The sequence below is a fragment of the Megalopta genalis genome, unplaced genomic scaffold (genome assembly GCF_051020955.1).
Source record: "Megalopta genalis isolate 19385.01 unplaced genomic scaffold, iyMegGena1_principal scaffold0031, whole genome shotgun sequence".
Classification (NCBI taxonomy): domain Eukaryota; kingdom Metazoa; phylum Arthropoda; class Insecta; order Hymenoptera; family Halictidae; genus Megalopta; species Megalopta genalis.
In genome coordinates, this window is record NW_027476100.1 from 1,603,816 (window position 1) to 1,626,795 (window position 22,980).

At 36.5% G+C, this 22,980-nt stretch overlaps 1 protein-coding gene across 1 annotated transcript in view; it reads left to right on the top strand.

Moving 5' to 3' along the window:
• LOC143261036 (uncharacterized) overlaps positions 1–21,354 on the top strand; it is a 60,386-nt gene extending 39,032 nt beyond the window's left edge. Inside the window, exons 5-6 of the mRNA XM_076527637.1 lie at positions 20,882–20,994; positions 21,058–21,354. Coding sequence (XP_076383752.1) covers positions 20,882–20,994; positions 21,058–21,354 — 410 coding nt within the window. The remainder of the gene's footprint in view (positions 1–20,881; positions 20,995–21,057) is intronic.
• Positions 21,355–22,980: the final 1,626 nt, after the last annotated feature.

The following is a 22,980-nucleotide window of genomic DNA, read 5'->3' on the forward strand; positions in this document are numbered from 1 at the left end:
GAAGTAGAAGGCTTAGCTTCAAATCCAAGGGTAACACATGATTTAGCTTCAAATCAATGCGAAGTAGAAGGCTTAGCTTCAAATGCATGCGAAACAAATGGTTTAGCTTCAAATACTTATGATATACATGATTTAGCTTCAAATGCCGGCGAAACAACGAGTTAGTTTCAAACCCATACGAAACACATGATTTAGCATCAAATCAATGCGAAGTACAAGGCTTATCTTCAAATTCATGCGAAACAGATGGTTTAGCTCAATATTCATGCGAAACAGATGGTTTATATTCAGATACTTGTGATAAACACGATTTAGCTTCAACTGCATGCGAAACAAACGAGTTAGCTTCAAATCCAAGCGAAACACATGATTTACCTCCAAATCAATGCGAAGTAGAAGGCTTAGCTTCAAATACATGCGAAACAAATGCTTTAGCTTCAAACACTTTTGATAATCATGATTTAGCGTCAACTGCATGCGAAACAAACGAGTGAGCTTCATATCCAAACGTAACACTTGGTTTAGCTTCAAATCAATGCGAAGTAGAAGGCTTAGCTTCAAATCCATGCGAAACAAATGGTTTAGATTTAAATACTTGCGATATAAGTGACATAGCTTCAAATGCAGGTGAAACAAACGAGTGAGCTTCAAATCCAAGCGTAACAGATGATTTAGCTTCAAATCAATGCGAAGTAGAATGCGTAGCTTCAAATCCATGCGAAACGAAAGTTTCTGCATCAACTACTTGCGAATATAAGTGATATAGCTTCAACTGCATGCGAAACAAACGAGTTAGCTTCAAATCCAAGAGAAACACATGAGTGAGCTACAAATCAATGCGAAGTAGAAGGCTTAGCTTCAAATACATGAGAAATAAATGATTTATCTTCAGATAATTGCGATATAAGTGATATAGCTTCAAATGCAGGCGACGAGATATCTTCAAATCCATGTGAAACACATGATTTATCTCCAAATCAAAGCGAAGTAGAAGGCTTAGCTTCAAATACATGCGATACAAATGGATTAGCTTCAAATACTTGGGATATACACGATTTAGCTCCAACTGCATGCGAAACAAACGAGTTAGCTTCAAATCCAAGCGAATCAAACGAGTTAGATTCAAATTTAAGCGAAACACATGATTTAACTTCAAATCAATGCGAAGTAGAAGGCTTAGTTTCACATCAATGCGAAAGAAATGGTTTAGCTTCAAATACTTCTGATACACATGATTTAGCTTCAACTGCATGCGAAGTAAACGAGTTAGATTCAAATCCTTGCGAAATACATGATTTAGTTTCAAATCAATGCGAAGTAGAAGGTTTAGCTACAAATCCATGCGAAACAAATGGTTTAGCTTCAAATCAATGCGAAGTAAAAGGCTTATCTTCAAATCCATGCGAAGAAAATGGTTTAGCTTCAAATACTTATGATGTACATGATTTAGCTTCAACTGTATGCCAAGGAAACGAGATAGTTTCAAATCCATGCGAAGCACATGATTTAGCATCAAATCAATGCGAAGTAGAAGGCTTAGCTTCAAATCCAAGGGTAACACATGATTTAGCTTCAAATCAATGCGAACTAGAAGGCTTAGCTTCAAATGCATGCGAAACAAATGATTTATCTTCAGATAATTGCGATATAAGTGATGTACCTTCAAATGCAGGCGAAACAAACGAGTGAGCTTCAAATTAACGCGAAGTAGAAGCCTTATCTTCAAATCCATGCGAAACAAATGGTTTAGCTTCAAATTCATGCGAATCACATGGTTGAGCTTCATAGCTTCATATTCTTGCAAAACAGATGGTTTAGATTCAGATACTTGTGATATACATGATTTAGACTCAACCGCAGGCGAAACAAACGAGTTAGCTTCAAATCCATGCGATAAACATGACTTAACATTAAATCAATGCGAAGTAGAAAGCTTATCATCAAATCCATCCGAAACAATTGGTTTAGCTTCAAATACTTGCGATATGAATGAAATAGCTTCACATGCAGACGAAACAAACGAGATAGCTTCAAATCCATGCGAAGCACATGATTTAGCATCAAATCAATGCGAAGTAGAAGACTTAGCATCAAATCCATGCGACAAGAATGAATTAGCTTCACATGTTTGCGATATAAATGATGTACCTCCAAATGCAGGCGAAACAAACCAGTTAGCTTCAAATCCATGCGAAATACATGATTTAACTTCAAATCAATGCGAAGTAGAAGGCATAGCTTCACATCAATGAGAAAGAAATGGTTTAGCTTCAAATACTTATGATACAGATGATTTAGCTTCAACTGCATGCGAAACAAACGAGTTAGATTCAAATCCAAGCGGAACACATGATTTAACTTCAAATCAATGCGAAGTAGAAGGCTTAGTTTCACATCAATGCGAAAGAAATTGTTTAGCTTCAAATACTACTGATACACATGATTTAGCTTCAACTGCAAGCGAAACAAACGAGTTAGATTCAAGTCCATGCGAAATACATGATTTATTTTCAAATCAATGCGAAGTAGAAGGTTTAGCTACTAATCCATGCGAAACAAATGGTTTAGCTTCAAATCAATGCGAAGTAAAAGGCTTATCTTCAAATCCATGCGAAGAAAATGGTTTAGCTTCAAATACTTGTGATGTACATGATTTAGCTTCAACTGCATGCCAAGGAAACGAGTTAGCTTCAAATCCATGCGAACCACATGATTTATCTGCAAATCAATGCGAAGTTGAAGGCTTAGCTTCAAATCCAAGTGTAACACATGATTTAGCTTCAAATCAATGCGAACTAGAAGGCTTAGCTTCAAATGCATTCGAAACAAATTGTTTAGCTTCAAATACTTATGATACAGATGATTTAGCTTCAACTGCATGCGAAACAAACGAGTTAGATTCAAATCCAAGCGAAACACATGATTTAACTTCAAATCAATGCGAAGTAGAAGGCTTAGTTTCACATCAATGCGAAAGAAATGGTTTAGCTTCAAATACTTCTGATACACATGATTTAGCTTCAACTGCATGCGAAGCAAATGAGTTAGATTCAAATCCATGCGAAATACATGATTTAGTTTCAAATCAATGCGAAGTAGAAGGTTTAGCTACAAATCCATGCGAAACAAATGGTTTAGCTTCAAATCAATGCGAAGTAAAAGGCTTATCTTCAAATCCATGCGAAGAAAATGGTTTAGCTTCAAATACTTGTGATGTACATGATTTAGCTTCAACTGTATGCCAAGGAAACGAGATAGTTTCAAATCCATGCGAAGCACATGATTTAGCATCAAATCAATGCGAAGTAGAAGGCTTAGCTTCAAATCCATGCATCAAAAATGAATTAGCTTCACATGCTTGCGATATAAATGATGTACCTTCAAATGCAGGCGAAACAAACGAGTGGGCTTCAAATCCAAGCGTAACACATGATTTTGCTTCAAATCAATGCGAAGTAGAAGGCTTATCATCGAAATCATGCGAAACAAATGGATTAGCTTCAAATACATGTGATATAAATGATTTAGATCAGCTGCATGCGACACAAACGATTTTGCCTCGCACCTAAGGGAGACACATGATTTAAATTCAAATCAATGCGAAGTAGAAGGCTTAGCTTCACATCAATGAGAAAGAAATGGTTTAGCTTCAAATACTTATGATACAGATGATTTAGCTTCAACTGCATGCGAAACAAACGAGTTAGATTCAAATCCAAGCGAAACACATGATTTAACTTCAAATCAATGCGAAGTAGAAGGCTTAGTTTCACATCAATGCGAAGTAGAAGGTTTAGCTACAAATCCATGCGAAACAAATGGTTTAGCTTCAAATCAATGCGAAGAAAATGGTTTAGCTTCAAATACTTGTGTTACGGCCAAGTGGCCAGGATTTATGGCAGGGGCCATGTGCTTGGGTACCCGGACGGTATGGGTCTGTCCCGGGCCGTTCCCGGGCACATGTGGCACCGTCATAACGTCTCCTGGTCCTTGACTACGGTCCAGTCAATTACGGTTGGGTCTGGCATTGTTCGGGCACGTAGGCCCATCAGCGCGGGATGGCTAGCAGAAGTTATTTTGCCACTCTCCCTCCTAACTCCCGGCCCACCGTTTTGGGGCCGTTTCACTGGATTCGGGATTGCACTGATTGGACCGTAATTCCTTGCCGCCCACCCTAGGTCAAGAGAAGTAGGGAGGACCGAGGTCATATTAGGCATGACTCCGGTCCTCTAGGGACAGACAACTTCAGATAGACAGAAAGCACAGACAACACCAGACAAGACAGACAGAAAGCACAGAAGAACAGACAGACTTTCAGACAGAACAGAACAGAACACATATAGAGATACGCGTAACGGTTAGGTTGCGCGTTACAAATAGAGTCCCACTACAGTGGGTGGTCCTTCGAGGTAGTCGGCACCAAGTGCAATATTCAGAGGATCTCCGTCATCCATCTGATGAGTCCTCAACAACTTGTGATGTACATGATTTAGCTTCAACTGCATGCCAAGGAAACGAGTTAGCTTCAAATCCATGCGAACCACATGATTTAGCTTCAAATCAATGCGAAGTACAAGGCTTATCTTCAAATTCATGCGAAACAGATGGTTTAGCTCAATATTCATGCGAAACAGATGGTTTATATTCAGATACTTGTGATAAACACGATTTAGCTTCAACTGCATGCGAAACAAACGAGTTAGCTTCAAATCCAAGCGGAACACATGATTTACCTCCAAATCAATGCGAAGTAGATGGCTTAGCTTCAAATACATGCGAAACAAATGCTTTAGCTTCAAACACTTTTGATAATCATGATTTAGCGTCAACTGCATGCGAAACAAACGAATGAGCTTCATATCCAAACGTAACACTTGGTTTAGCTTCAAATCAATGCGAAGTAGAAGGCTTAGCTTCAAATCCATGCGAAACAAATGGTTTAGATTTAAATACTTGCGATATAAGTGACATAGCTTCAAATGCAGGTGAAACAAACGAGTGAGCTTCAAATCCAAGCGTAACAGATGATTTAGCTTCAAATCAATGCGAAGTAGAATGCGTAGCTTCAAATCCATGCGAAACGAAAGTTTCTGCTTCAACTACTTGCGAATATAAGTGATATAGCTTCAACTGCATGCGAAACAAACGAGTTAGCTTCAAATCCAAGAGAAACACATGAGATAGCTACAAATCAATGCGAAGTAGAAGGCATAGCTTCAAATACATGAGAAATAAATGATTTATCTTCAGATAATTGCGATATAAGTGATATAGCTTCAAATGAAGGCGACGAGATATCTTCAAATCCATGTGAAACACATGATTTATCTCCAAATCAAAGCGAAGTAGAAGGCTTAGCTTCAAATACAAGAGAAAAAATGAGTTATCTTCAGATAATTGCGATATGAGTGATATAGCTTCAAATGCAGGCGAAACAATCGAGTTAGCTTCAAATCAATGCTAAGAAGAAGTCTTATCTTCAAATCCAAGCGAAACAAATGGTTTAGCTACAAATACTTGTGATATACATGATTTAGCTTCAAATACACGCGAAACAAACGAGTTAACTTCAAGTCCATGCGAATCAAGTGATTTAGATTCAAATCAAAGCGAAGTAGAAGGCTTAGCTTCAAATACATGAGAAACAAATGAGTTATCTTCAGATAATTGCGATATAAGTGACATAGCTTCAAATGCAGGCGACGAGATATCTTCAAATCCATGTCAAACACATGATTTAGCTTCAAATCAATGCGATGGAGAAGGCTTAGCATCAAATCCATGCGACAAAACTTATTTAGCTCCATATACTTGCCATATAAGTGATATAGCTTCAAATGCAGGCGAAACAAACGAGTGAGCTTCAAATCCAAGCGTAACACATGATTGAGCTTCAAATCAATGCGAAGTAGAAGTCTTATCTTCGAAACCATGCGAAACAAATGGTTTAGCTTCACATACTTGTGATATACATGATATAGCTTCAAATGCAGACGAAACAATCGAGTTAGCTACAAATCCATGCGATACACATGACTTAGCTTTAAATCAAAGCGAAGTAGAACGCTTATCTTAAAATCCATCCGAAACAAATGGTTTAGCTTCAAATACTTGCGATATAAATGAAATAGTTTCAAATGCATGCGAAACAAACGAGTATGCTTCAAATGCAAGCGAAACACTTCATTTAGCTTCAAATCAATGCGAAGTAGAAGGCTTAGCTTCAAATCCATGCGAATCAAATGGTTTAGCTTCCAAATCTTGTGATATACATGATTTTGCTTCAACTGCATGCGAAACAAACGAGTTAGCTTCAAATCCATGCAAAACAAACGAGTTAGCTTCAAATCCATGCGAAACTCATGATTTAGCTTCAAATCAATGCGAAATAGAAGGCTGATTATCGAATCCATGCGAAACAAATGGTTTAGCTTCAAATACTTGTGATATACATGATTTAGATTCAACTGCATGCGAAACAAACGAGTTAGCTTCAAATCCATGCAAAATACATGATTTAGCTTCAAATCAATGCGAAGTAGAAGGCTTAGCTTCAAATACATGCGAAACTGGTGGTTTATATTCAGATACTTGTGATAAACATGATTTAGCTTCAATTGCATGCGAAACAAACGAGTTAGCTTCAAATTCATGCGTATCACATGATTTAGCTTCAAATCAATGCGAAGTAGAAGGCTTAGCTTCAAATACATGAGAAACAAATGATTTATCTGCTGATAATTGCGATATAAGTGATATAGCTTCAAATGCATGCGAAACAAACGACTTAGCTTCAAATCCAACCGAAACACTTGATTTAGCTTCAAATCAATGCGCAGTAGAAGGCTGATTCTCGAATCCATGCGAAAAAAAATGGTTTAGCTTCAAATACTTGTGATATACATGATTTAGCTACAACAGCATGCGAAACAAACGAGTTAGATTCAAATTCAAGCGAAACACATGACTCAGCATCAAATCAATGCAAAGTGGAAGGCTTATCTTCGAATCCATGCAAAACAAATGGTTTAGCTTCAAATACTTGATTTATACATGACTTAGCTTCAACTGCATGCGAAACAAACGAGTGAGCTTCATATCCAAACGTAACACTTGGTTTAGCTTCAAATCAATGCGAAGTAGAAGGCTTAGCTTCAAATCCATGCGAACAGAATAATTTGGCTTCAAATACTTGCGAATATACGTGATATACATTCAACATCATGCGAAACAATCGAGTTATCTTCAAATCCCTGCGAAACACATGATTTAGCTTCAAATCAATGCGAAGTTGAAGGCTTAGCATCAAATCTATGCGAAACACATGATTTAGCTCCAAATTCATGCGAATCACATGGTTTAGCTTCATAGCTTCATATTCTCGCAAAACAGATGGTTTAGATTCAGATACTTGTGATATACATGATTTAGACTCAACCGCAGGCGAAACAAACGAGTTAGCTTCAAATCCATACGATACACATGATTTAGCTTTAAATCAATGCGAAGTAGAAGGCTTAGCTTCACATCAATGCGAAAGAAATGGTATAGCTTCAAATACTTGCGATATAAATGAAATAGCTTCAAATGCAGACGAAACAAACGAGATAGCTTCAAATCCATGCGAAGCACATGATTTAGCATCAAATCAATGCGAAGTAGAAGGCTTGGCTTCAAATCCATGCGACAAAAATGAATTAGCTCCACATGCTTGCGATATAAATGATGTACCTTCAAATGCAGGTGAAACAAACGAGTTAGCTTCAAATCCATGCGAAACACATGATTTAGCTTCAAATATATGGAAACAAACGATTAAGCTATAAATCCATGCGAAATATACGATTTAGCTTCAAATGCATACGATATAAATGATATAGGTTCAAATCCATGCGAAACATACGATTTAGCTTCAAATACATGCGAAATACTTGAAATCTATGGAAACAAAAGACTAAGCCACAAATCCATGCGAAACAAACGATTTATCTTCAAATCTATGCGAAATACATGATTTAGCTTCACATCCATGCGAAGTACATGATGTAGTTCAAATGCATACCAAACAAACGATTTAACTTCAAATTGATACGAAACACGTGATTTAGATTCAAATTTAAACGAAACACATGTATGTCAAAACGACCCCGGTTGCAATTAACTCTTTGAAAGCTGCATTTATATACTTTTGAAAGACGGCTGGCGAATTACATAACCCAAACGGAACCTTTAAAAATTCATAATGACCGGTGGGAGTTACGGTGGCGGTATATTTTCTGCTATTCTCATTAATGGAAACATGAAAAAATCCATTTCTGAGATCCAACGTACTAAATACTTTCGCGCCTCCTAATAAATCCAATTGATTCTCTATCAAAGGTAGGGGATATCTATCTTTTACCATTTTTTTTATTAAGCTGTGTGTAGTCAATTCAAATTCTGGTTGTGTCATCCTTCTTCTTTACTAGTACAATTGGACTTGCGTAATATGAACAAGACTCTCGAATTATTTCATCTTTCAACCATGACGTTATTTGTTTATCAACTTCAGATTTATCCCCGGGAGACAATCTTCGCGGTCTCTCGTACACTGGGATCTCGTCTTGCAGTATCAAGCTCATTTTAATCCCTACTTCTTTCGTTTTAGATGGTTTATCATTTGCAACACAATCTTCTATAACATTTCTGTGTTCAGGAACCGCAATGTGTGATAAATCTACATTGTCAACTATAGCCTCGACATTGACATTAAATATTTCCGGCAAATCTATTTTTTTAATAAAAATTTCTCCTCCTTTCATACTTAGTTCTACGGAATCTAAAAATTCTGTACCGATTATTAAACTAAGGGACGACAAGGTATTGGGTAGAACGTGTATATTTATTGGATATGTTATCGGATCTATTGCAATAGTTGTTGAAAATTCCCCTGATGTGTGGTTGCTCTCTGCTCCGACACCACGAAATTGCAAAATCATATTATTCAATCTAGGAGCACCAATTTTAACATAATAATCCGCACGCATCAAATTCAGATCGCTTCCAGAATCTATAAACGCTGTCAACTTACAATTTCCGACTTGCACCTCTTTAACTCGCTTCTTCCTCGACGCTTCAGACATACTACTCACAACCCTTGCTGGTCCATTCGCACCGTTACAGCTTGACGCAACATGCCCAAAGCCTTGACACTTAAAACACTCGGGTCCACTTTCTTTCGTCGGGCAGTTTGCAGCCGTATGGTATCGGTTTCCACACAAAAAACATCGCCGTATTTCTTGCCGTGCCTCTTGCTGTGATTCACCTTGTGATGAGGTTCCATGGACGGTCATCTTCTTCTTCCCCTCAGGTCGCCTGTTTTTCGTTCTTGATTTTTCCTCCATGTCTTCGTAAATTTCGAATTTTTCTTTCAACTCACGTATATTTCTAGCACCGTACAATATTGTTTTGTTTATCTCGAAATCCTGAACTCCGTCAATAATATACTTAATAACTGTTGATACTTCCATGTCCGCTTGCTTCGCAATCTCCAACATTTGATAAATGTATTCTTGATACGACTCGTTCGATTTTTTAATTTTACGTGACAACTCTGTATGTATCTTGTACGTATCTGCAGTTTTAGCAAATTCAGATTCCAATGCTCGCTTCATCTCGATCCATTTGCGACAACATTTTTCATAGTCAACGAACAATCTCGCCGATCCACGCAATAACCGCTTCACATAAATAACTTTTTGTACTTCACTCCATTCACATAGCTCCGCCATGTCTTCAAACTCTTCGAGCCAACAACGAATGTTTGCTTTATCGTCTCCGCTAAATGTACGCATGGACTCCTCAACATCCCTGAATGTTAACGCCTGCATCCGTCGCACGCACCGTCTCACATCGCTTTCTTCTTCTTCATCTTCACTGCCATCAATATCATCTTCCTCTTCGGCATGTTCGATTTGCAACATTATGGCTGCTTTAAGCCGATCTTGTAATTGCTTCTTATTTCCCGACGTCCTCAGTTTGCTACTCTTCAATTCTTCCTTTAATTCGGTTAACTTCATTGTTAAAATTTCCTCTAATTTGTCAGCAGATAGGCTTGCTTGTGATACTTCGATAACGGTATCGTTTCCTTCAGACATCTTAAAAGGTTTATCAATGCACAACACAACAACTAAAGTTCAACTCTCAACTCCTACAGTCACAATATCATTGTTATCATTCAGCGCTACATTTTCCTCAAATCCCGGCTGAGCCCTAAAAATTATGTAGAAATTGTCTAATATTTAAACAATATAGAATCTGTATCGATTAGGAAAGGACTAAACGTGGTGAAGACAGAAAATATCGCGTACCGTACCTACAACTAGGATTACAACTACTTCACTTAATTTTACAACTTGCAACACTCCTGACTCGATGACTCTCGAACACTCTCTGTCCACTCCAAACACGCTCCTTCGACGCAATGCCTGCCTTTTCTAAAAACGTGACAATCGCATCCGCCGGCTCTCCGTCGCCAAGGGTTTTTTTCATCTGACCCGGCCTTCGCCAAAGTTTCTCTTCTATTGCCTACCATAAATACAAAGACTTAAAACTACGGTCTCCTATGCCTAACATTCCTCCTCGTCCTAAACGTACCCATTAAATTACGATACTACAATAGTATAGAATAGTGCAGAATAGTATAGAATTGTATAAAATAGTACAGAATTCGTTAAAAATCATTAAAATATCTTACAGTATATATCATCATTTTCTTCATTTATTTTGACAATTATTCAAAACTATTTTCTACATTTATTTTGTAATTTGTGCAAAATTATTTTCTCCATTTTTTTCGACAATTGTAGAATACTGTTTTCGTCATTTATTTTAGAAATTATGTACAGAAATGTTCTCCATCTATTTGTGAACTTATTTGCAGGTATATGCGAAAACAAGTTTCGAATGCTTTAAAAACTTAATTGTCTGATGAAAATTTGTTTTATAAAATTATACTTGATTGAAACCGGAGAAAGATTAGACACGTTTGTTTCATTGGAAGATTGATAGCGTCGACAGCACGGGAAAAGGGCAAGCAGCAAGCTGTAACGGTTGCATAATTACCGTTACGTCGAATAATTATTTTAATGAGCTGAAGTGTAGCAAATTAGTTTCAAACACGTTTCGAGCGCACCGGCGCCTCTGTTACTACCCTCCTCCGTCCGTGTATCCGCAATAACGAAATTTTCTCGAGGCTTATAAATTCTGTGTACTTGCTGCAGAATAAAAGCCTAATTAATTACCATCCACTGGAATGCGGCGTGCTCTCTGTGATTTAATTCAAGTCTGAAAAACGAAGAAAATTATTTCGATAATACCTGATTGAAAGAATTCCTTTAGAAACAGCATTTAACAGACGACATCTTTTTTTAATGTATTAGAAATCTCGGTTTTCAAACTTATATAGTAACAGGATTTTAAAAAAATATAATAATTATCGAAGACAGAAATAATTGTTAAATATGCACCTAGAAAAATTCATCCAAATAATCTTCTAATACGTCCAGAAACTATTTCTGATTCTTCTGCAATTAAATAAAATGGAATTTGACTGAATTCGATTGATATACTGGTAATTAATGTTGAACAAATAGGTGAAGCTACTTTAAATATAAATTTCATCGAATTTCGATAATTTAAGAATTTTAGAAATAAATTTTTCTACTGATGTTATTAAATTAATAATAATTTTAATCAAAATTCTAAGTATGTAAATATGGAAAAATTGATCACAACATTTAAATGCAATATTAACATTATTATCGATATAAATAAGTAATATAACCAAAACTAAGAAATTATTTATTTGATAATTTAATTAGATATATAGAATGTTGCAGATTAACAATATTAGTAACAATATTAACAGTATTATAAACATGAATAAATAACAATTCAAGCTACGAGATCTTTTATTACTAAGGACAATATTAACATTATTGCAGATATGGACAAATAACGATTGAAAATAGAAACTTCTGTGGCGGCTACCTACAGACCCGCCAGCAGAGGGCTCCTCTTTACGCTAGTAACAGATCCGCCTCGATCCCTATATATACAGAAACTTCGTCCTACCCCCACGTCTAAGGCAAGGGCCCGCTAGGATAGCCTTACCGATGAGTCCTCTAGCGGGCCCCGGACGAAACGTCTCCCCTCTCCTTTTCTCGACCAAACACACACAACGACCGTCGCCAAACTTCTTTATTAAATAATTTAATCATATCGATAAAATGTCGCAAGTTAATAAATGTTATAAATAATATCACATTATTATACATATTCTTAGCACACGTACTGCCGAATCAACTACGACATTGTTACAAATATAAATAAGTAAAAATGAAAACTAGACAATTCTTTATTAAACATTTTAATCAAGTGTCTACAACGTTGCAAATTAATTTGCTATTCAGCTGACGAGCTAAATGAACCAATTCGTAGGAAACACGCCAGAAGATCGTTCCCGGATCAACGATTCCAAGAAAATTAAGTTTCAAACGAAAATGGCCGATGGATGCCGCGGTCGAGCGCGGGAAATTCAAAAGCTGCCGGCGATGAGAATCGAATTCAAACCGCTGGCGGAGAGCAGTTTACATATTTAATGGCGTGTGATTAAAGAAACCGCGCACAGTGAAAATAAATGCGTAAAGCTTCCGGAAACTCCCGTGGGATGGCGGCTGATTAGGCGAACAGCGTTGCTCGGCACCGCGTCGGAACTCTCGTCCAATGTAATGGCGGTTAATATCTCTATCGATTCGAATTGAAAACGGCGAAATTCCTGATATCCGAGATCGCCGACGAGCATTTGTATAAATTCGTTATTAAAATGAAAATACTCCGGGCCGCCGTTTCGGTTTTACGTTCGCGCTCCGCCATGACCGGGAAGGTTCAAAGGATGATATTTCAGCTGCGCGAGAAATGAACTCGCGAGCTGCGGTCTCCGTTGCATTTTTTCGACCAACTGCAAAATTTTTTTTGGAAATTTTTGACGGCAAAAGTTATGTATATACACAAAAAATTTTGTAACAATATGATTATATACAAATTATGTTTCGTTGTTAAAATATTTTATATTTTTTAAAAAGTCCCAAATGGGGATTGCGACAGGTTGCATGAATAAAAAGAAAGAAAAACATTCTTTTTATAGTGTATAAAACAAAAGACCGAGTAAGTAATAGATAGTTACTATAAGCTCTACATTACATATTTATGTATGGTATTTAATTATAATATAAAAACCGAACCAAAAATGTCATGCTTCAAATATGATAATTTTGTCATGTTCAACTTATTATTATACGATTATAATATTCTTGCGAAGTACACAATTTCTCTCGCGTCGCGGCATTTTATTTACAATAAAGAATATTAACTATAACACAATTCGATACAATAACAATTCAGATCTTTCAGAAGTAGGATGTTGATCGTTCGACGGTCCGATCTCGACTCTTCGATTGTCCGTTGATAACACACCTCCGTGGCAACCCCTATTTTCTATTATTCTTTAAGGAGTTGTTCACAACAGGGCAGTTTCACATTACAGCGACTTGATTTGGACAAGTCGCCGTAACAATATATATATTATACGATTATTTATTATTATACGATTATATGACGCATATTATTATGCGATTCCCTTGTTAATAAATACATACAAATTCTGTTTAATTTAAAACGCAATAAAATTTCTGTGCAACATGGGTCTATTTTATTTTCTGAAATCCTGTGCCCCAAATAGTTAAAGTGGGTTAATCGTCAGAGCTTAGATGTAAAAAATGTTTAAAAATGCAACGTTTCCAGCGATATTCGCCGAAACTGTTCGAGCAAGAAAAACGTTATCTGCGCCTGAACGTTTCGAGAGTTTCAAGTGTTATTACTGGACAAGTACCGTAATCGAATTGTGATTTACTTTCGAGAATGTAACATCCTGCCCCGGGAACAGAGGCCACGATTCGAAAACAAGCATTGCTTACGTGATGGGAAATGTGAAATTGCGTCAGCGTAGCTCCAATCGAGTGTCCGTAAAAATCGCGTTGTCTCGTGAGACAACGTGAGACTGCTCGAAGTATTCGATTTTTCCCCATCATTGTACCCGTAAATATTATACTTCAATAGCAAATGCGAGTTGTCCTTTCAGATCCTTGTCGTAGACAGCGAGAGGTGCCATGTCGAACAACGCTGTCATTGTTTTTGCTCTTCTATATAAGCACGTGCGTTAATAGAACGATCTTCCATTTAATCGGCAAAAATGTCGGATTACGGAAGCAGGTGAAGTCGTATTTTTAAGTTAAAAAGCAAACCGGTCGCCGAAGCGCGCACAAAGTTTTTGTAATCTCGTTGTTCTTCCAGCTTCGTTTGATCCTGCTCCGAGAGGAAACTTTTATTTCTTAACGGTGTTTAATGCGACACCGGAATCACCGAGCCAATCACAATGACAGAATTCTTGATAAAAATATTTTGTTTAGATTCATTCATTCGTGAATTCATGAATTTTTTTAATAACGATATTTATTTTAATCATATTCATGAATTTTTAATAACGATATTTATTTTAAATATATTCACTCATGAATTCATGCATTTTTGATAACGATATTTATTTTAGATTTTTGCAAATTTATTAATTATTAAGCATTCAAATATGTTTATTTTCATATTTATTTATTATATAAACTTTCAGAATAATATACTCATGCTTCAAACTCTTCGAAAGTATATAGTTTTTAATTTTGTTTACCATTAAATGCTTACAATTGTTTATTTTCAGATTTATTTATTAGTGAACGTTCAAAATCGTATATTGTTCAATTTACTTGGTACAGGAGATTTGAAATTGTACATTGTTATATTTAATTGCTACTAAATGTTCGAAATTGTACATTGTTAAATTTATTTGGTACTGTATTTTCAAAAATTATGTATTGTCACATTAATTTGTCACTAAATGCTCGAAAGTATATATTTTTTACTTTTAGTCCAGTACTAAATTTTTATTATACATTCGCAATTACATATTTTTAAATTCGTGTGGTACTAAATTATTCGCTATTTTCATTTTCCGATTCAAATTACTAGCAATTGATCAAAAACATATAGACTTTCTAATTTGTTCAGTAGTAAATTTTTATCATGATTCATTTTCAGATTCATTTATTACTAAATGTTCATATCATTATGGACATACAGTGGTTCGCGAAAGTGTTCGCGTGCACATCTTTTAAAAAGCAGTAACCTTTTTTAAAGCTGATCTAAACGACTTCAATTTTTGTCAGGTGGGTTTTAAAAGGCGTACGAAAATTTTTGCGGGCCACTGTACATGTGAAAATCATGTACAGGAACATGTTTCAAAATTTTTAATAATACATAATTATATTTATTATAATTATATAAATATAATTATAATTTATATTATTTATAATTATATAAATTTACTATTATTATTAGCGTTATATTAGTATTGTAATTTACAGAAGGTAATGCTAATCGGCCGAGAGAGAGAGAAAGAAAGAGAGGGAGAGAGAGAGGGTGAAGGAGAGAGAAAGAAAGAGAGGGAGAGAAAGAGAAAGAGAGAGAGAGGGGGGGAGACTTAACGCCGTGCTTTCTTTCGATCTTGATCCTGATTTATCTGAACTTTGACGCTCCCATTTGTCCTTCTTTACGCCGCCAATACGCGGTTCCGGCTTCTTAAGCCGGTGGTCGCGTTTCCGGCGTTGTCGTCCACGGTTACCATGTCGTGCGATCGATCTTCATTCAGCTGCAGTTGGTCAGGGGCTTCGGTAATTAATTCGCTGAATCTGGTCGCTACTTGCTTCCATTTCAGCAGGTCAGCTGGCTGCAATAGTAGACGATCGATCAATCCCCGGGAAAATCTATGTAATTTAGACCACGATTTGTTCTCCTTCGATTCGAGGAATCAGTCTTGCGAGCCCGTTGAATCGTGAGCGTTTTTACAACCCGACAAAGTATAATCCTCCCGGTCTCGAATATTAATTAACAAGAGCCCGGACTGATCGAATTCGGCAGCGATAAATAAAAATAGAATCTGCCCGACCTACATCCGTTCATTAACTTGCCCCGGAGAGCAACGCTCTGGGCCAGATGACATCAGCGAAAGAAATAGATCTCTTTGTCTTACAGTTTTGGTATGAAATCCCGAGATTTCCGTTCGAATTTCACCGTTGGGCAATTTTTGTCTTTGGCTCTTTAACGGCAAGAGAAAATTCAGTAGGAAATTCGTTAGGAATTTTACTAGAAAAAATAACTTGGTTGTATTTTACGTACAAATATCCAACAATTTTAATATGTTTTAGAATCTTCGGTATTAAGTACACCAGAAAATTGACTAGGAATATCACTAGAAAAAATTATTTTTTATGTTCAGATTTATGTATTTTATGTATAATTTTTCATCGATGTTCCCATATTTTTTAAATTTTCGATATAAAGTTCGGTAGAAAAATCATGAGAAACTAACTAGGAGATATACTAAGAAATTTACTACATATAATTACTAGGTCTATTCAGATTTATGTATTTTATGTATAAATTTCCATCAATGTTTAATCAGTTGAACATCTTTGACGGATGATTTTTCTAGAAACTTTACTGGGGAAGTCACTAGAAAACTCGCTAGTAAATTCGCTAAGAAAAATTACATTTTTATACAGATTTGTATATCTAATTTTTATATTTAAATGTCCATTAATGTCGATATATTTTAAAATCGTAATAATACTGACGCGATAAATGTTTTTATTTAATAGTAATATCTTGAATTAGTAATTGTATGCAAGAGAACATTTGTGTATGTTTTAGGACAATTTCAGCTGAATGCTTACACGTGTTATTAGACCAACTGGACTAATTCACTAACTGGACAATTCACTAAAAGGTACCTATCGAAAAGATATAGCGATGTTTTTGGAACCTCGTGTAGCATCTAGTCTGTGGTGATTAATGGTTTCAGGTTGGTTATCTCGCTAGCGGACGACGAAAATAGGAAATTCCATTAACACTTAACCTGAATCGACCAAGCAGGGCTCCTGGGTTAAAAGAACAGATCCTTATAAAAAAGATGCTTACAGTAAGAAGATCCAGTAAAAAGGTTTCTTACTGGCTTAATTTAAAATGGCCTCTAGGAAGTCATACTGATAATAATAGAAGAATCTTCTGCAGTACCAAGACTGGAGTGATTAATGATGTTATACCTAACCTAAACTCATTGACTAGAAATTTAGAAATAACAAAGACATTATTTATAGAAGAAGGCTATATACAAACTAAGATTTGTACATCTCACTAGAAGGAAAAGGTCACTAGAATGTGAGTAGAATAATCTTAATTCTAACCTAAACTCATTCGATAAAAATTTAGAAATAACGAAGAAATTATTTATAGAAGAGGGTTATATACTAAAGAACTAGATACAAATTAAGGTTTGTATATCTTACTAGAAGAAAAAGGCCATTAGAATCTTAGCAGAAAATCATATCATAGTCATGTCATAGTAAATATTTGGAACCCTACAGGCATGCCAAAATTAAAATATTGAAGCCCTAGGAGAAGCAGTGTAAAATTAAAGAGAATAACACAATCTGAAAATTTAGCTCAACCCCATCTGGGGGTAAGATAATTTCGAAGCAACGTGTAACCTCTCTCTCTCAGTGGCCGTATTTCTGGGATTCTACGTCATCTGCTAGTTAAGTGAGTGAAAACTCAAATATTAAAGCCGTAGGGGGCTATTATAATGTGCTAGAATTCGGAAATAGCCCGAACAGAGTCGGTGGTACCGCGATCCAAATATTAAATCCTTAGGGGGACTATTGTATCGCAGAATTAGAGGATTCCGCAAGTGCAGAATTTACATGAAAAGGAAAATGATATAAAGCAATCTTTAACCTTTATGGTTATATTTCTGGGATTCTACCTCGTTCGCTGGTCAGGTACCATACCCCAAATGTTAAGCCCTTGGGGAGACCATTATATCATAGAAGTAGAGTATTCCACAAGTGCAGAATTTATACTAAAAGGAAGATAATTTAAAGCAACCTTTAACCTTTACGGTTATATTTCTGGGATCCTAGATCGTTTGTTCTAGAGAGGGCTATTAAACCTGAAATATTAAATTCCCAGGGACGATATTATATCATAGAATTATATATAGCTCAAATAGGGAGAAAATGATTTAAAGCAATCTAATCTGGATTCATAAATATAGGGAACAAAACTCTAATGTGGTAATGCAGTATCAATGGTACTGTAGCGGCACACGGTCGGCGACCGTAATAACCATAAAACTGTCCGCTTGCAGATGTCAAGGGGTCGACGGAGAGAAAACGTCCTTGACGTTTGCAAGAACCGGAAATTCCTTTGTTTCTTTATTTTTTATCACTGCCAGATGTACTGCATGCCTGGTCGCGGAGAAAGCCGCCGGCCGCGTACCGCTGCCTGGCCGAACGGCCAGCGCACCCCTACAGCGAGGGTTCATCGATGGCTGTCTCCCCCGCTAAACTAAACGGGGGTAAAAGAAGACAGCGAGTCCCCCAAAACAGGCGTGGCCTTTTTGGGGGACGTAATATAAATAAGAGACCCGAGTCAGTCAAGAGGACAGTCGATATTTTCCAGTTCAGTTTTTCTGAGCCCTCAGTACCAATATACGCACTGCCAAATTCTAGGATGTTAAAACCTAGAGTAATAAAATTTAGGATGACAAAGTCTATGCCTCTTAAAGCTAGTGTACCGACGCATTGAAACTAAGATCAAGGGGTGTTAAAGTTGAAGATAGTATTCTAGAGTATTCTTTGGAAGTATATGTTTTCCTGGGGATTCACAAAAGAGAGACCCAAAATGTGGGATGTCACCTCATCTAAGGTCCCTAAATCTGGAATGCTACCATCTAGGGTCCCTAAAACTGGAATGTCACTATCCAGGATCCCTAAAACTGAGATGTCACCGTCTAGGATGCTTAAAAACTGGGATGATATCGTCTAGGATCTTTAAAACTGAGCTATCGCCATCTACGGCCCCTAAATCTGTGTTACTATGATGTGATGTTCAACAATCTATGTTACTATAATCTAGTGTTCCAACATCTATGTTACTATGATCTAGTGTTCCAAAATCTATGTTGCTATAATCTAGTATTCCAAAATCCATGTTACTATGATCCAGTGTTCCAAAATATATGTAACTATAATCTAGTGTTCTGTAATCCATGTTACTATGATCAAGTAATCCAAAATCTATGTTACTATGATTCAGTGTTCCAAAATCTATGTTACTATAATCTAGTGTTCCAAAATCTATGTTGCTATGATCTAGTGTTCCGTAATCTATGTTACTATGATCTAGTGCTCCATAATCTATGTTATTATGATCTAGTGTTCCAAAATATATGTAACTATAATCTAGTGCACTGTAATCCATGTTACTATAATCTAGTGTTCCAACATCTATGTTACTATGATCTAGTGTTCCAAAATCTATGTTACTATAATCTAGTGTTCCAAATCTATGTTGCTATGATCCAGTGTTCCAAAATATATGTTACTGTAATCTAGTGTTCTGTAATCCATGTTACAATGATCTAGTATTCCAAAATCTATGTTAGTATGATTCAATGTTCCAAAATCTATGTTACTATAATCTAGTGTTCCAAAATCTATGGTGCTATGATCTAGTGTTCCATAATCTACGTTGCTATGATGTAGTGTTCCGTAATCTATGTTACTATGATCTAGTGCTCCATAATCTATATTATTATGATCTAGTGTTACAAAATCTATGTTGCTATGATCTAGTGTTCCGTAATCTATGTTACTATAATCCAGTGTTCCAAAATCTATGCTACCATGATTTAGGATCCCTAAATCAACGTTATTGTGGTCTAGTGTCCCAGAATCTATCACACCGTGATCTGCAACATCAAAACCTACGATTGTGAAGTCTGAGGTACCAAAATCCATCATTCTTAAACAACATGGCGCGAAAACGATCTATTCGCGCGAAGGATTAGTCCAGGATTGAAGAGTGAGACAGTCGGGGGGAATTTCGGGTTGTGTCAAAGCAGATAGTCGGATAGGGGAACGTTTAATCTTCGCGGTCATAGAACACGAATGGGTGAGGTTAAGTCCCGGGGCTTACCGTTAAAGTGAAAAAGACTGAGAGCAGTGCTATCGGAAGCAGCGAACCGCGTAGTTCCGATCTCTCGGACGGGGGTGTCTCAGTAAATTAAAAAGCTTGCCCAGCAGCTCTCCGTGACGGCCGCCGACGTCCTGCCGTATTAAGTCCAGGGCGTCCCTCGCAATCACATCGGCGGTCACCCCTGGATTCGTCAGCTGGTCGATGCGAAATTACCATTTAATCACCGCTCTTACGATTCTTGGCCCCCCGCCGGTAGTTATAGTCGTGCGGGAACGGATGACGCCGGATTCATGGTAACCATTGGCCTGCACTGCGTGCGCTACTTTCCTAGTTGATCGTGCTAAACGCTATTGAGGTTAGGTTAGTGGAACTTATCCGTTGTCGATGATGATGATGTTCCGAGCTAATAAGGGGAGCTTTGACTTTGGAACGACTCGATATACAATTGCGACCGTTAGTGCAACATGGCGGATGGTTGAGTTACGGTGCCAATGTCTAGTTATTTTTTGGTGATTTGACTAGTAGCGTTAGTTTTTGATTGTTCTGTTTAGAACGTTTTTGTAAATGCCTGTAGAAAATTGTATTTATGTAATTGTTTCGATGTAATATTGTTCTTTGAAATTGTTATTACTATAGAATTGTTTGAAAAGCTGTTAAAGTACGCTATTGAGGTTAGGTGTGTGACACTTGTATCAAGTGACCTTAAAATCAAGATTTGCTTATTTATCAGAAGCAAAAGTAAAAGAAGGGGTGTTTGTAGGACCTCAGATAAGAACTTTAATGACAGACAATGAACTTACAGACAAATTAAGTTAAACAGAAAAAGCAGTGTGGATTTCAATTACACTGACACTAAAAAATTTTCTTGCCAAGCAAAAATCAAAAAATTATGTTATCGTCGTGGATAATTTACTACAAAACTGTAAAAGACTTGGGTGCAACATGTCCTTCAAAATGCATTTTTTACATTCTCATTTGGATTTTTTCCCATCGAACCTTGGTGATGTGAGTGACGAACACGGTGAACGATTTCATCACGACATAACCACGATGGAAAAGCGATACCACGGAAAGAAACTAACAACGATGTTGGCGGATTATTGTTGGTGCCTTATGACAGATGACAAGGACACAACGCACAAACGAAAAACAGAACGAAGGCATTTTTAACTATTTTTGCTACAGGTAATACTAAATTTAATACAAAGTATTTTTACTTTCCTCTTTTTTCTTTATTTTGTGCTATTTACAATGGAAGGTTTGTTAATTGAAACCAATTAAAAGGTTCTTCACAGTTTGGTGAATATTATTCACAGAAATATGTAAAAAAAAACAGAACATTGAAATACTAAAAAATTCAAATATTATTTACGAAAAATGGGTGCCCCATTGGATCCCTCCATCGGTGTTGATTACGCATAGCTTCGGCTCTGCCGGACAGAGAGAAGCGAGCAGGGAAGGACATGGCGGCAAAACGCCGTGCACATGTTGCCGACGAACATTTCCTCGATCCACTCGAAATGTACATTGTTCCGACACTTTTACCGGGACGTTCCTTCTTCAGAAATGTCTACAGAATCCGTTCCTGGGTAGAGTTTTCGTGCTGAACAAAAAATTTTCGTAAAAATACAAAAATATTGCGCAGAAACTGCTCACGCCGACACTTTTTTACACTTTGACATTAATTTATTGCTATTTAGGATCAAAAACAATTAATAAATTGCATGCCACTATATTCGGGAAACTCTCCTCTATCTTTTAACACCAATTAGAACCTTCTAACGTTTACACTCTTCATGCAATACCTAATTTCTGTCGAAAGTTCTGGGTTTGTACAAAAGTTCATTTATTTAAAAAACTGAGGGTGATGGAGCAATTCGGTTTTCGGATTGATGTTCAGGAAGTAAAGTTCTACAAGAATTTCATAGTGGCTATAGGAACCCAAAAATCGTGTCGGACAGTGTTATTTACGTTGTTTTACGTTGTGTTTCTTTGTGCCGCATTGACGATTTACGTTGTTTTACGACGATTTATGTTGTTTGCTTTGTTTCGCGGTATTATTTTAAACAGTTTTACGTTGTTTTACGTTGTTATACATTTTTTTTTACAATGTTTCGTATTGTTTTACATTGCTTTACGTTGTGTTATGATGTTTTCCTTTGTTCCGCATTGATGATTTGCGTCGTTTTACGCTGTTATACTTTGTTTTTCTTTCTAACGCATCGATGATTTACGTTGTTTTACATTGTTTTACTTAGTTTTTACGTTGTTTTACGTTGTTTTACCTTGTTTTTACGTCGTTTTACGTTGTTTTACCTTGCTATACGTTGTTTTAGGTTGTCTCACCTTGTTGTTTAGAGCAGTATTACGTTGTTCTACGTTGTTATACGTTGTCTTTACGTCTCCTTATATTGTTATATGTTGCTTTACGCTGTTTGCTTTGATTTGCGTTGTTGTTTAATACAGTGGTACATTGTTTTACCATGTTATACATTGTTTTTTCGTTGTTTTATATTGTTTTACATTGCTTTGCGTTGTGTTACATTGTTTTTCTTTGTGTTAAATTGATGACTTACGTTGCTTTACGTTGTTATACCTTGTTTTTACGTTGTTTTATATCGTTTTACATTGCTTTACGTTGCGTTGCGTCGTTTTACTTGGTTTTGCATAGATGATTTACGTCGTTTCACGTTGTTTTACCTTGAATTTCTTTGTCTCGCATTCATGATTTACATTGTTTTACGATGCTTTACGTTGTTTGCTTTGTTTCGCGTCGTAGTTTAAAACAGTATTACG